This window comes from Centroberyx gerrardi, chromosome 4, assembly GCF_048128805.1.
Source record: "Centroberyx gerrardi isolate f3 chromosome 4, fCenGer3.hap1.cur.20231027, whole genome shotgun sequence".
In the NCBI taxonomy this organism is placed as follows: domain Eukaryota; kingdom Metazoa; phylum Chordata; class Actinopteri; order Beryciformes; family Berycidae; genus Centroberyx; species Centroberyx gerrardi.
Window position 1 is genome coordinate 21,157,773 of NC_136000.1, and position 16,384 is coordinate 21,174,156.

At 44.7% G+C, this 16,384-nt stretch overlaps 1 protein-coding gene across 1 annotated transcript in view; it reads right to left on the reverse strand.

Annotated features, from left to right (window-relative positions):
• The window catches only part of b4galnt4a (beta-1,4-N-acetyl-galactosaminyl transferase 4a), a 127,782-nt gene that overhangs the window by 39,735 nt on the left and 71,663 nt on the right, over positions 1 to 16,384 (reverse strand). Inside the window, exons 3-6 of the mRNA XM_071895134.2 lie at positions 15,815 to 15,913; positions 6,634 to 6,729; positions 6,361 to 6,451; positions 4,911 to 5,011 (exon numbers count right to left, since the gene is read on the reverse strand). Coding sequence (XP_071751235.2) covers positions 4,911 to 5,011; positions 6,361 to 6,451; positions 6,634 to 6,729; positions 15,815 to 15,913 — 387 coding nt within the window. The remainder of the gene's footprint in view (positions 1 to 4,910; positions 5,012 to 6,360; positions 6,452 to 6,633; positions 6,730 to 15,814; positions 15,914 to 16,384) is intronic.

Here is a 16,384-nt window from a genome sequence, read left to right on the forward strand (position 1 = left end):
TTCTTTTCTCTTCTCCATGTGAAGAGAAGAGAGAGGACGAGAGAAAAGTAATAGAGCTATAGTGGAACTGTGAGGTGAATTCAAAGTGCTGTTCTCATTCCCTTATTCTGTCTCTCTTTCTCCCAGTGTATTTTTTTTTTCCAATTAAAATTATACTGAAAAATAAGTTACCAGGCCATTTTTACACAATGACAAGACAAAACACAGATGCAATATAATGAAATGTAAGCAACAATAGTTAGAATATATAACAAATTTGCATATTTATTTCTATTGTTGCAAGAGACAAAGAACATTTGAAAACCTTTTACATGAGATCATATTAATGAAGGTTTTTATCCCCTTTGGCATATTTGAGAAATGTAAGTGCACAACATATCTGACTCATGCATCACTCTGCCCCTCTCAGCTCACACACTCCCCAGCCTATCACTACTCAAGCTGTTTGCAAACTTGAAGTAGCTTATTGATCCGGCTGCTTATTTACTTTATTGATCACAGGAATACTGATAAATCATCTGCTTTGATGTGCGCTGTTAAGCCAGCCACAAGTTTCAAGCACCAAACTTTTCTGGCCTTGACTTGCTGGTCTAGGAAGGACAAAAAAAAAGCAAAAATTAAAAAGTAAACAAAAACGAAGAACTAAATATCAAACTGATACATGTTCCAAAATTAATACATGTTCTAGTCAATGGACTGAGACTAAATTGAAACTGACGGCAAAAGTCTCTCTCTCTCTCTCTCTCTCTCTCTCTCTCTCTCTCTCTCTCTCTCTCTCTCTCTCTCTCGTCTGGCTAGCTGTCTGGCCGTCCGACTGTCTCTCCGGCTGTCAATCTGACTGTATTCAAACTGTCATTTTGTTTGTCTGTCGTTTTGTTTGGCTGGCTGGCTGCATTCCTCATAATTCCATTGTCTGTATGTATTTTCCTCTTTTTTCTGTCTGTCGTTGCCCTGACTACCCCCCAGCCTGCAGTTCCCTGATTACCAAGATTGTGTCGAAGAGAAAATCGTGAACAGTGAACATTCTGTAAGATATATTTTTCTCAGATCTCAAATTCTTGCCTCCCTCTCTCCTCTCTCGCTCTCTCTCTCTCTCTCTCTCTCTCTCTCTAACAATTTCCTTGTTAAACAGTTATAAACCTGTTATGCAGTTTCCCTTTTTTAAAAAACGTTATGTCATAAAACTTGTCTGCCGTTATCAGTTTTAGTGGCTTGGTGTCCAGCATAGTTAAGCTGAGCCATGTAAGTGGAGCTTGTTACTAACAGTGACCAAGCCTTCTGTCTCTCCACTGAGAATGAGCAGCTACTGCTGTCTACTGTCATATTGATTACACCTCCCTGACCTAATTTCCTCTGTGTGTGTGTGTGTGTGTGTGTGTGTGTGTGTGTGTGTGTGTGTGTGTGTGTGTTTTCTGAACCAGACAAAATAAATAGCACTACCCGTGTGACATACATCAGTGCCCACCCTCTATCTGCACACATACACGTGCACTACATTAGTGCATTCACACACACACGCACACACACACACACACACACACTACACCACAGCCACCACTTTTCTTCTTTGTTCTCTGGGATTTCTATTTTGGTAAGGACCCCAAAACATCATAAAAACATAGATCACACACATTCTCTCTCTCTCTCTCACACACACACACACACCAAGACTGTGTGCTACTTCTGAGTCTCTCTCGCTATCAGACGAGCGGCGGTCTGGCTCGGTGGGAAGCACTGTGGGAGCTGGCTGGACATTCTGATTGAGAGAAATCTCATTACAGATTAGCTGTGGGCACAAAATATGATTAATGCCAAGGCAGGCCAATGGATGATCCTCGCCCACATTATGCACATATGGGTGCGGATAATGTCCCAGCAGGGCCGAGGAGAGTGTCCTTATTACGCAGACAACCCCCCCCCCTCCTTTCCCACCTGTGTGTATGTGTGTGTATATGTATGTGTGTGTGTGTGTGTGTGTGTGTATGAGACAGAGACAGTCCCTAGGGTAAAAGGCCTCCGTAGACAACCTGCATGGGGAGGAATTGGAGGTGTGTGTATGTATGTGTGTTTGTGTGTGTGTGTCTGTGTGTGTATGAGACGGTCCCCGGAGACAAGGGTCTCTGTAGATGACCTCATTGTTTCAGTGCGATGTCCTGTGGGGAAGCAGCAGATATCAAGACACATCCGGAGTGACTCATTCCAACGCTGGCCACGAAATGCTGACGGGAGTCTCCACGGAAACGCCACGGAGACGCTGCAGCTCCCTGCCTCTCGGCCTATCACAGCTAAACGTCTGATGGCAGCACATTCCATATATAGCCGGTTCACTATCAAGGCCTACAGCGGCTGGTGCCGCTGTGGCCACAGACATAAAATAACAAGCCTGTAAAATATGATGTGTATTTTTAGGGCAGTGGCTCAGGTCATAAATAGAGCGAGAATTATAAGGGGGCTGTGTGTTAAGAGTTTAAACTCCGATTGAACGAGGTTTTGCTGGAGGTTTTCCCTGAGGCAGGTTCAAGGGTGAGAAAAATAACACTATCTGCATCTCAAAACATCTCAAAACTTGATCTGCTGTTTTGAAAGCTTCATTTGAGCGATTACACATTAATACGCAGTTATTTATTTAAGCCTGAGACTCCATTAAATCATTATCAATAATACCATCACAGTACATTAAACATGCCACAACGGTCCTATTGAAAATTCAGATGTCTTAAGCGCTTCATTACTTCAATTTCACATAGCACGACATATATGGTATCGATGGAAAGACTGGAATCTCTTCTTTCATTTAAAATTGAGCCCTATTGATGCAAGCTATCAGCTATGGGTTATTAGGAGAATTTCAACAGGAGAAGTGGAGAATAAAGTTTTAACCTTCTTTACAGTTGGAAGTCTTAACAGCAGACTTGGCAGTACACCTTTTTTTCAGATTAGTAAAGCACTGCTTTGCCTGCTTTTGGCATAAAATCACACAGTTTGATGTGCAAAGGCATCAGTACGTATACGTGACATCCTCTTCAGCTGACTTCTTAAAGCTATTTCAGGTCCTCTTTCAAAAGAACACAAAATCTTTATTCCTCGCAATGAGAGGAAACCATTTCCATCTTGCACTTCTCGATGAATATAAAGTTTTTGCTAAAATCAGCCAGACAGATGGGTCACATAATGAGGAATGGAGGAGAAAGTTAGATTTTATCTGTGAGACACAATGTGTCCCCGAACACAGGGGAGGCAGCCGGGCCTGTCTGTCAGCTAATGGCAGAGTGAATGATCCCTGGCCATAGCACTGCTCCCCTGCCATTACCTAGATGATATTTCTCCACCGCTAAATGTCACATCAATATTCACCGCCGGCTAATTAATCTCAGCTCCCATGGAACTTGGTGACATCGCACATCCGGTTAGAATACAGATGGCTCCGGGGCCGGGCCTTTGCTCTTAACGCTCCTAGCACTCGTACGGCTCAGTTCAAATACTGTGAAGTCTCATGCATCCTTCCATCTTACATTTTTTAAAGGGTTTTCACCAACAAGCATTTTATTAGCGAAGGCTGGAGCGGCGCAGCTTGACTTTTACTCAGTTGCGGTCAGAGGGTGCTTCAAGGGGAGGTGGAGAGGGGAAGGGTGTGCACAGGACGTTCTGCAGGAGGATTTAAGTCGACCCGATGTGGAGCTGTGTGCCGGAGGCGAGCGGTACCGTGAGCGTCAGGGTGGTGACACGAGGTGAACGGGTGATTACTCAAGACAAACAAGGTCAAATCTCTCCGTCTCTCTGCGTTTGTCTCTCCTGTTGCTATAAGGTTGAGCCCCGGTCGAATAAAAGGCTTATGTCAGTGACGGGCCAGGACTGGATGTTCTAACTCATGGCAACAGTCTAAGTCAACAGTCTAAGTCAGTTCATGTCGTCAGATCATGGGGATGTTAGGGCTGGGCGATACTCACAAAATATCAACAATATTTTAGACCTCGATAGTATAATATAATGTGATGATATTTTGGGGATGAGTATTCGTGCTTTCATAAGATACTTACATACAAGAAAATACTGAAAATTCGTAATGATCATTAGTAATCAGTAATGTGTAATCAGTAATAAGTAATATGGCTATGATGAGCAGGTAAAGCCAATCATTGTTCATTTTACTCAGCCAGAACAGGCTAATAAGTTCAGAAAATTGTATCACTTTACTGTAACACAGCCTTTAAGACCAGGAAGAAGTAACATTTTAACAAGTTATTTCACAATATTATGATAACCAAAATCCCAGACGATATCTAGCCTTATATCACAATATCGATATTATACGATATACCGCCCAGCCCTAGGGGATATTAGTCTAATTGGTTTTGATTCTCACAACACCATGGATAACTTCATTTCTAGAAGAATCCCTTTCTACATTATTTGAGCTCTGGTACAAATAGACCTTTTATTGTGTGTGTGTGTGTGTGTGTGTGTGTGTGTGTGTGTGTGTGTGTGTGCATGCGTTCATGCAAGTTTGAACCACAAGTCACCCTGCTTGAGTTATCTAAGCTTGAATATCATATAAGACAATGAAGTAGTCTAATTCTAAGGGGTTTGGTTTCCCTGTACATACTGTACTGTGGAGGCACCTCCCCAGAGGTCTATATTATACAAAGGCTTTTAGCTATTTAAATCGTGACATTGAGGAGTTTGAAACTATTTTAGGCCTCCAGTGATTCAGTTTCTTGCTGCAGTAAAACTTTGTTGCTAAGCAATATTAGTCAAAACTGTGGAAATGTATTCATTGTCTAGCAAATGTCTATCTACTGAACTTGCTGAAGATCAGAAAGAATAAGTAACATCGGGATCTTGTTGATTTCGATGGCATCGTTATGTGGTATTATTATACAAGAATGAGGCACAGCATGCTCAGTACTTACCCGTCCTACATAGACCAGCAGCCTGGCGTTGAGAGGGCTCTCATCAGGACTCAGCCAGAACTCAGAGTTATCATCAGACGAGACCGAGAACTGGAAATCACCTGGAGGGAAAAACATGATCAAAGTCTGTGTGTGTGTGTCTGTGTGTGTGCGAGCAGATATGTATGACCGTATGCATCTTGAGAGCTTGGATTCAGAGATAGGACGAATCCTCATGAAAATCTGCACCCAAGATCTGATCGCCCAAACCAGGGGGGTCAGAGACGACGCATTTGGTCACACTGACATCAAAGTGTAACTGCAATTGCATTTCCACTCCACATTAAACAACTAGGTAAATGGAAATGAACACTTGTGGAGTAGTTAGATAATGAACGTTAGCTAGGAACATCAAAAGTGGATAGTCAGGATACTTGAGGATGGTGAATAAGCGAGACAAGGTATGCCAGTTTAGTCTAGCAAAATATGAATTAGTAATGACAACAGCTGTATAAAACTGCCTTCTCCTTAGTTATTGCCAACATCTTGACCTGTTGTCTAAGACATTTTCTTCCTTTCTTCCATCATCTTCCTGTTTTGAAAAGTAACAAGTGCATATAACAACATGACTTCCCATCTTTCTAAAGGATAAGGTGAGGGGGAACAGGGAAGTGGTGTGTGTGTGGCAACATATGTTTTGCAAGGGAAAGAGTAATCCTACTCATACTCCTGTGAGACGCATTTTAATACCAGATGTAAATGTGACCTGGTTAAATCTAGACATAATTCAGATATGAGACGCATGTTACTGACAGGTGTAAAGGGACCCTATGTGTGTATCTGACTACATCCAGATTCATGAGGAAGCAGTGGCCTTTTTATTGATCCACTAAAGGCCTATGGCAAGCATTAAGGTCATGTGACTTTTTCTAGCTTCTCTAATCCTTAGAACTCCCAAGTTTAGTAGCTGGAAAAGTGTTTGCTATGAGACAAACTTAGCTAATTGACCACTCAATCAATGCAAAACAGCTTCTAAATGTTTCTGAGTGGCAGTGTGAGGTGAAGAGTACTTGTTAGTGTACTTGTTGAGATCCCGGATACTGAAGAGAGTCTGACCTTTGAGCCCTCAGCTGGAGAGAGCCTTAGCGCCCACGCAAGCAACACGAGAGGCCAAAATGAATGTTAATCTAATTAATAACTTCATATTCTGCAATTTGTCTAAGGGCACTCATGCGTTAAGGCTTTTCAGTTACCATGGCAACTGTGGTCGGGGCAGGGGAGTAAGGGTGCTGCAATAAGATTTAGGTCTCAGGCGCTCGGCTTTAATAAAAAATATGAATATCCACCATATTAGTGGCTCCAGAGCACTTGGATTAAGGGGGCTACGGAAACTGTCTACTCCGCCGAAGGACACTTGCTCCAGGGCCCCGAGCCTCTGGGGAGGGACTGACTAATATGATGAGCTAGTTACCATCTCTGTAAGGGTGAAGGAAGCCAAATATTCTCAGGCCATAGTTCTTCCACTTAGGAGCCACTGCCAGCTTCTTCACTATGGTTCTTGTCTGCAATAGAAAAATACACAGAAATGTAACAGGGGCAGTCGCAGTAAAAAAAAAAAGCTTTAATAGACAATTTTCTATGCAAATAATGCGAGTGAATGGTACCGCAGTCTCAATACATTAACAAAAAAATACAAAAGTAGTAGCAGAAAGACAGTCAGTCACTGATGCTCTATAATACTCACATGTGGGTAGAGGGGGAAGTGCAGGTTCTTTCTGAGTTGGGCGACAGAGGAGCCACACCAGTCCTCAAACACATGCAGGTTGGCCTGGCCCTTATACTGCCAACACACACAAACACACACACACACAGAGGAAAGAGGTTAGTGCATAGAGCAGTGTCCCCCATGCCATTAAATAGGCAGGGTGTGCTTCACTACTCCAGCTGCAGGAGCTGCCACACTGCCTGAAAGCATTCCATTAGCATTGGTCTCAGCAGATAGTTTTGGGGCTGGATAGTTTATGAAAAGAATTCTATAAAGGTCCAAATGAAAGTTGTACAGAGGCATCCTAAGTGTGTTGTGACCTCAGACTGTCTCGTCCTCAGCGTCCTGGAAAAAGAGAGTGTGACAGTGAGCTAAGGAGGAGTGTAAGGGGAGTGTGAACTGAGCATGTCTGGAGCAGTTTGTCAGAGCTCATCCCCAGCCCACAGTCTGACATTTGTCTGAATTACACAGGGAAAACACAGGACACAGCAAGGACAGATGGTGAAACTGCGCTGCCCTGGGGGATAGTTTCAACGCACACACACACACACACATACACACACACGTACACACACAGGTGCGCTCACTCACCAGAAGATAGGACTCTCCAATGAATTGTGTCAACTAGCTTTGGAAGCGGAATGTTTTGCAGTCACACACACTGAAGCAAAGCGCTAACAGCAAGGCATAAGTATGTGTCAGCAAACAGGGGCGTACACAATCACACACACACACACACACACACACACACACAAGGGATGGTGTAATTTCCCCTGCATATGGTAGATACGCAAAAATCTTATTGTTACACCCCAGTCACAAAGTGTGGCCTAAGGGCAAACAGTAGAGGGTAGAAATGCAACTGCGCATACAGATGCATGGTCACACACACACACACACACACACAGCAACCAAATGTCACGCCTTGGGAGGTTGTCATACACACTGATTGCGTTTCGTCTCAGTAATTTAATGACCTTTGAACTATAAGTTGTCATAGAGGATGATTAACCAAGTGTACGTGCACACACACACACACACACACACGCCATCATCTGAAGCGTGACAGCAGGCCTGGCAGGCCGCCTCTATAATGCAGTGACAGATATTTAGAACATCACAGGGAACTTCAGTAGAAAGCTGGCCCTCACAAAATGACTATGAAACAGCGCTATGAGGTTCCCCAGTTGGATCAAAGCAAAAGCCGATTTCGCTACTTTGACCCTGTTTCATTTGATATAGAAAGCCGTTCGGTGTCTGAGAGCGGGCTGCTAGTTCACATAGTCACATGTGTGAGCTGTCAAATCAATCAATCAAGAGGGCGATACCCGACTCGGTGACCCGTGACACAAACAAAAACACGCGCAGCCATAAATATCGTTGTCCTTTCATCCCAGGGATTACAGGGGTGAGAGAGGAAAGCCTTTCAGAGCCCAGTGAACATCTCTCTGCCTGCTACCCGCATCCACGTCTACACTTAAGGAGATGGATGTTGATGGAGGGTGTCATGTTCCATCAGCATCACACAGACATTCTAACAGATGGCCTGACCTGAAGGGGTCCTTCTCATTTCTATACCGGCGCGGTACGGTCAGCTAAGCGCCCCGCACACTGACAGCAGCACGGCAATTAAGCCTCATGAATTAACCATGAGGTATTTGTTGTCTAAAACACGTCAGTCCAATGCTTTAGGACGAACTGATTGTAATTCCGGTCAATGCGAGACAGCGTTTTTTTTTTGCGTGTGGTTATGTGTTTTTCTTTTGGTACGTCTCTACGCGCTCATGCAAAGTGAGTGCGCAAATTGAAAAAGTTCGAGAACGGGGAGGAAAGGGAACGGCGGGGTTGACAGAATGAAATTGGCAAAAAATAAGAGGAGTCGGAAAGGTGAAGGAGGAAGACTGATGATGAAAAGGGAGTGGCAGAAAGAGAGGGGGAGGAGGCATGGGGAGGTTAGAGGGATTTAGCAGACGGCACTAGTCCCTGTGTAAATATGCCTTATGTAAAGCTTTTAATAGATTTCCTGTGGGTTTTAAAAGCAAACCTTTTTTGGCCTTGCCCCCCCCCCCCACCCCCCCACCCCTCCTCACCCCTCCCCTTGTCAAATAGGAATAAGCAGGTAGCTTTAAAAGTCTCTAATTATACACGCACGTATCCCTGTGTAGCCCTGGAGAGGCCACAGTCTGCTGGCTGCGGGGGGGGGGGGTGCTCCAGTATAATTGGCTTTATTTTGGGGGTGGCAGCGCTGTGTGAGTGGTCTGTCTGTACTCTGGCTGTAACTGGATGTGATGGGGCAAGAAAGAAGTTTCACTGTAATTCTCCTTCCCCCTCCCTAACTTAATCTTACCCCCCCTCCTCCTTCCCTTTGCCTCTCTCACTGCCAAATTCCCTCTGCATCGCTCCTATTATGTCATTTGGCTTTCTCCCGATAGTATAAGTGCTACTTCTGTCTCCCCTCCCTCAAAGCCTTCAGTCTCACTATCCCTAATGTTGCCCCCCCTCCTCTCTCTCTCTCTCTCTGTCTCTCTCTCCCCCTTTCCCTCTGACCTCTCCATTTCCCCCTCTCTCTCTCTATCCTTCCATCTCTGTCTGTGTGCTGCCAAATGCTGTCTATTTCTCTTCTCTGTGTCTTTAGTTTCCCTGAGCTCAGCTGTCGGCTGTCAGTTCCCAGTGCTGCCTCTCTCTATCTCTTTTGCTTTCTTCCTCTCTCTCGCTCCCTCTTTCTGGGCGTGTGATAAAGTGACACTCTCATTAACAGAGTTTGTATAGAGATGGCAGCGAGCGCGTGCGTGCGTGCGTGTGCTTTTCTGTGTGTGTGTGTGTGTGTGTGGAGGGAGGTGGGCTGTGCTGTGGTGGTGTGTGTCTTTCCGAACGACAGCTTTTTTAGAGCTTGCCAGCTCCCATTCGCATTCAGTAATTGGCTGAAGAGGAGAAAGAATCACTACCCATGCCTGCCTCCCTTTCCCTTTTGTCGTCCTCTATTCCTTAGTCCAGAGACAGAGACAGAGCGCTGTGCTGTCCTGTCACCACGGACAAGTAGTCTAATCCACTGAGAGGATGGCTCAGGAAACAATAGTAGCCAGGATCAAAGCAGCACAGCCAGACAGCCCCGGCCTGACCAGCCTGTACTTGCACACACTCTGCCAAATATACCGCCGGCAGGGAGGACTTGGGGCGCAGCGGGACGAGACGAGCCCAAAGAAAACTAGCTCTGTCAGTCAATGACATGGGGTTTTACTCTCCATGGTAGGCTGACTGGAGGTAGCTTGTCCCACTTAGCTGGGGCGGAGTAATTCTGTGGTACGGTGAGATGATTATCATGGACACAAAGTGGCTCTCTGTTGGCCTACTTCCCGGGAGCCCCAGCCAAAGGCGGGGAGGAGTCGGACTAGCTGCTTCTGCCAGAAGATACCAGCAAATCTTGCTCCTTTTACGATCTATTTGTTCACCTAGCAGCAACATAGGGCCATTACATTAACTCCAGAGTTATCAAACTGCTAACACTCATTTGTAGTTCTGTGAAGTGCAGAGAACACAGTCACTTCAGTTAAATCTAAAAGCTCATAGACAATACTATACAGTTATATAGTGTAGTACACACTATATAAAAAACTGACACTACTGGCTGTCCCATTCACATCTTTTGATGAAACTGCACAATTCATTTAACCAAATGTAAAGAATGTGTCAATGCCAGTATCTAATTTTATAGTTGCATCCACATCAAATATAACTTTATATAATTTAAGACTTTTCCAGGACCTGAGGATACTCTGTACACAGTAAAATAATATCCATCTTTTTCTCATCTCAGTCTCTCTATAGAGTAAGCGTCCCTTTGTCCTTCCCTGTCTCTCTCTGTCTTCATCTCCACCTCCATCCACCTCCTCCTTCCCCTCATCACACACCAGTGGTCGTCCCAAAGACCGTCCTATATATAGCTTTAAGCCACCGCTTCGCAGCAACGGAGCACATAGATCTCTGACTGCAGTCGAATAAGAGGGGAGGAGAGGGGGACGGAGAAAACAGGGAGTCTATGGCATCTGTTGAGTATGAGGAGTGAGGAAAGAAAGGAGAAAAGAAAGAAAGAATGCAAGGGAATGATGGTGGCTGAGCCAGAAAACAACTGATCGATAAAGAGGGTTAGAAAGAAAGAAGGTACTTATGCTAAAGCAGATAGCTCATCCTAAGAGGCCACAACACACACACACACACACACCCACACACACTATTACTGTCCTGCCTATCAGACCACACAACGTTAACTCCTCATACCCGCATAGTGCTTTCTGTGAGCTTGTCTTGGCATATCTCTGTCTCCTCGCCTCTCCTCTCCTCTCCTCTCCAATATCTCCTCTCCCCCCTCCATCTGGACGCGCTATCAACCCAGGCACAGATCAGACTCTCTCTTTTTCTCCTCCTCTCCTCCGGGAGCCTGTCTCCCTTTCTAGGAAATCTGGTGGAGCCTTCTGCGTTCCTGCTGGCAGCCTGGCGCTGACAAATGGCCGCCCGGCGCACCCACTGACGAGCAGTCGCACCGACTGACACTGTAAATCCCCCTTTGGATAAGAAAACCGAAGACACGATGTTCCTGGCAAAAGGCGCATCGGGGGGGATATATGACGCCGCGCGGCTCGCTCCCCCGAGGCATATGGGAGAGATGGCATTAAAGCGCACTGTTTGAGTGATACCTCATAACTTTGGACCGCGCTGCCACCTTGAACTGTACGTGTTGAATGAATAATCATAAGGTTACACGCGTGTTATTCCCGCTGTGGTGCTTTGCCGAAGACTGTGTTATTGCTTGAACACACGCTGCCATTTTATGAAATCTCTTGCTGATTTTATCGCGGGCGTTTAGATAGATTTTCGCCTCCCCGTCTCCTACCTGCTCTGCCCATAGCTGATGTTATAAGTACTGAAAGAAAGGAGGAAAGAGTGAGAAAGTGGGGTAGGCAGGTAAGAGAGAGAGAGAGAGTGGGAGGGAGAGGGGTTCTCACAGGTACAGAGATGTGAAAGAAGAGATCATAAGGAGAGAGATAATGAGAACTCATTTCACTCGGAGGAGAGCAGCAAAAAGTGGAAGACAAGGTTCGTATGATCTAGATTCTAGCTTCATCAGCTGTAATGAGGGTTTGTATAATCCGCCATCTGTCTTACAATTACATGTCTTCTGTCATGCTCAGGCTATAACATGAGATGGATATGGCTGGAGCGGGTAAGTCTGACTGAGGCAGAGCGGAGAGGGAGAAGAGGGGAATTTTTCCATCTCCGTCGCCACAAGCTGTCTGTCATTCATTCCACCAACTCCTAATGAGAGACCGCTATGGGAACGAGAAATCACATTCCCGCCTCCCGTTTGTCTGCCTGCTTGTTTAAAAGACGCCGGATAGACAGACGGAAGGGAGAAACGCTGAAGGAATAGTGAGGAGAGAGACAAAGAAATATTGCGCCTCTTCTTCTGTGTCCTCCCCCAGTCTAGTCACTCTCTCACGCATGTTGCCGTGGGATGTGGGGAGGAACGGAGGGAGAGAGAGAGAGAGAGGGAGAGATCTCACTCCTCCTCCTTCTCCACGTCCTCCTCCAGTCTTGTCACTCCATGTATCTTTGTGTGAGGAGCCAGCTGTGACGCCTGCTCCCGCCTGAGTCCCGTGTCTCTGTTGTGCCACAATAACTTCCTCACTTCCTTCTTGAGTGGTAAATAATAGGCTGTCCAAACCTGCAATACCCCCAATACACACACACACACACACACACACACACAGATGCAGACACACACTTCCTTCATCTACAGATCTAAAGCGTTCAAACTTTTTTTGTTTTTTTTCCATGAGTCAGACCCAGACATTTGAGTCAGTCAACCATCAGCTTGCACTCCATCTATCCACATCCTCCCAAAGCCAAATGCCGCTTTATTTGAAACTAGACTTGCATTCTAAGTACCTGAATAGCACCATAACCTATTTATGATACATACTTGATTCATGTTACATCTGTGCTCTCTGCGGCATAGATGTGGAACACTGCTCCAATTTAACATTGGAGAATATCAAAAAAGTCCCCCTGACTAATTTGATCTGAATTCCTACAAAGAAGAAAGTGTCACTAATCCCGCTTACCATCACTTTCTTTCTACTCCTTCTTTCTACTAAATATAATTGCTCATTATGCTGAAATTCTCTCTGGATCCATGTCAGCTTTGCCGCAAATGACTGTTTATCCCTTCATACTTGGCTGTCCTCTACTCTCAAAATGTGGGCCAGCGATCTCTCTGATCTCCGTCCCGCATCGGCGTCCTTGACATGCCCCTGTCCTAACCAGACATGTCCACTCTACATCTGTATGCCTGCGCTAATCCGCAGTCACCTCTGTCTGAGCTGACCCTCGTGTCATCATTAGTGGCCGAAAACAAACCTGCTGCAACCAACGCAGGTCAGAATAACTGTACTTTAGAGTTTATCTATTTATCTATCTATCTATCTATCTGTGTGTGCATGCATGTGAATAGATACAGTCTGCATCCGTACATTTCACATGAGCATAATAGCTGAGTATGTGTGCATGTGGCTGGTAGGTGCGCTTCTGCATGCCGGTGTCTGTTTGACCTCTGCCAGTCTGTGGCAGCTGGCATATGGCACCACTCCACCTCAGTGTGGCTGCGTCTCTGCCTCTGACGGTGCCAGCTCAGTGGCCCCTTAGACCTCTGCCATCTTGGCTGGGCACCAGGGAGCCAAGTTAGGGTTGGTAATTAGGACAGATAGCTAGCGAAGACAGCAGAGGAAGAGGTGCTACGCTCTGATCCGCGGTTTCTGACAGACTTGGCTCGGGCTCCACATCGCCGGGTCGGGTTAGGATTCGTGGACGGAGATGAGAGCGCGAGTCACTTTTGAGGATATGAGTTTAAGGAGATGTCTAAAATGCATGATAACAGAAATATGCTAGAGGTGGAGGAGATTCAAAGAAACTAAAGTGGCATGTTGCTTTATGAGTGGGTTGGAAATGATTCAAAGAAATTAAATGGCATGTTGACTTCCACAAGTTAGCTTTGATGCTAGTCACGCCTAATGCAAAATGTAGTTGGTGTGCATGCTGCAAAATTTATTTCCCCATTGAGGCTGCTTCAGTTTTCCAATCCAAACCATAAATAAGAAATTATGTTTGGTCAATGAATTCCTGTACATGTCTCAGAGCGCAAAAACACATAGTCTTAACAGAGTTTGCACATATAAAATGATAAAGCACAGAAGGAACAGAAAAACCGAGGAGTTCATAAAAATGTGGTTTTGTGAACAGCCTTGAAATTAATTTACATTTTGTGCAATCACAGTCCAGATTCAGATTGCTAGTTTGGCTGAATTCCTAGTTTGGCTTTATCATGTCATATGTGACTTCTCATCCTCTAAGTAGTACCATGTTGAATTATGCCAAAAAGCTTCATCCACATTTAGATTCAGGCCCTTCAATATTCATGCAACAGATGTTTCTAGGCCAGATGGCATGTGAGAATGAGATATCATTCACATGTGACAACATGCATAGCCACAATGCCAATACTTGGTGAAAATATGCATGACAAGTCCTTGTTTTGCAAAATTTAGTTGCGGGTATTAAAAACAAAGTAAGAAAAATACTATCAGGTTGTATGTTTTCTGCTTTTTGGCTTTTAGCATAACATATCTGAATACGCTTCACAAAAGCTTTTTTATGCATTTATTCATTTGAACGGATTGATTTGGTCTTTCGAGGACAACAGTGTTTGATGTGTGCGGGTATGTAGCTGTAGTTCTTCCTAGAGTGGGACTTTGCATCGTCTCGCTGAGCACAAGGGTAAAGGCAAAGGCAGAATAACTCGAGACTGGCTCACCCAGGGGAGTCTGAGTGGAATATCATACTGTAATATTATCAGGCCCTTACTGTATTCAACACTCCTGTAATGCTGCTTACTGCAGAAGATTACATGTATAATACTTTGTGTAGGAGGTGTGAAGACAAATGCTAGAAAGACAAGAGAATCCTATATGACAAGGACGCTATGCTCGCATTCAAATTGATCTTCATGGAAGCAATTTATGCAGTAGTGATTTTCTATTATCCTTCTCAACATGTGTATGAACTAGCCTGTTACACGCTCTGCGGTTCGCCCTAGAACTACTGTACTACTGTTCAGTAGAGATGGTTAAATTTTACCCCAGGTAGAGAATGACTAATAAATCATACTTTGCAGATTAATCTTGCAGACACACACACACACACACACACACACACACACACACACACAGAGTCATTGTTTAATTAAACTCTGCTGAGCAGGTTACAAATCTAGAGCCGCTTCCCTTATCACAAATCCGCTGCTTAATTGCCCTGTCTTCTGCTCCCATTGTTACAGTGTGTGTGTAAACTACATCAGTAAGTGAGCTGAAAAATTAGAATGAATCACATCAGCTTGTAATCTGCAGGTCATAGGTGCCTTTAAATACAAGCTACTAATGGTCTTGGATGAAATATTATCATCCGCACGCGTTAATTTATCATCATAACTGGAAGGCACATTTTTACTCCTCAACAACTAATATGAGAGAATGACTGAATGTCTGCGACCTCAAATATCAAACTTCTCCTTAAAAGGACAACAGAGAGAGGAGAAGCAGGGCATCTGCACCTAAATTATATTTCACAAAAAGCTTATGCTGGCACTCAGTTACCAAGCCCATGATGAAGGGCCTTTAATAAAACCGTTTTCACAAAGGTTAATTACTGATGAATGTTTGGTGCACGTGTGAGTGGCCTTGCCAGGTTGAAGCGGTGAATCACACACACAGCTAAGCAACTGAAGGACTTCAACAAAATAATATTGATGTTTCGCTCTCCCCACGCCTTCCGAGAGATGGAAGGAGAAAAGGTTGGCAGCAAGGGAGACGGGGAAAACTGAAGGAAGAGCGCAAAGGCGGGTGAGGAAAAGGAAGCAATATTGATGTAAAAAATGATGTAAAAAAATTGATGGAAGGAAAGGAAAGGAAAGGAAAGGCATGAAAGAAAAGTAAATTAAAGGAAAAGAAAAGAATAGAAGGCAAAGGAAAGCAAGGCAGGGAGGAAGAAAGGAAGGAAAGGAAAGGAAAAGAAAGGAAAGGAAAGGAAAGGAATAACTTGCTTGGTGTCTTACCTCAGGTTTCCATGGCAATTTCTTGTGGCGCTGGCTGAGGAACTTGCGGATGTGGGTGTGGTCTCTGCCATCACCCCCTCCTGTGATTGGCTCATCGTCCTTCAAAAAGGCGGGCAGAGAGAAAAAAAAAAATCACAGTTAATTCCTGTCAAATAGCAAAAAACAATCAAAGAAGAAAATCTGATGTAAGGAAAAGGGGAAATGTGCAGCAGTTTTCACTCTCAAAGCTAGAGACAAAGCTAAAGAATGGAAGTTATCCGACCATCCATTCATCCATCCATCCCACAGACTGAGCCAGCAGTACCATGGCCCTTCTCCATAAGATACATAATTGATAAATCAGATAACATTATTAGCTAAAACCACAAGCCTCTTTTATTCATGGAAGCCTTTAGCAGCATAAACTGTATATTATGCATGGCTGCAAAGACATATCTGGATGGCTGGCTGCTCGTGTGTGTGTGTGTGTGTGTGTGTGTGTGTGTGTGTGTGTGTGTGTGTGTGTGTGTGTGTCTCACGCTTGGGGGGGAGCTGAGGTGCTCTGAGGTGCACGCACACACTCACACACAC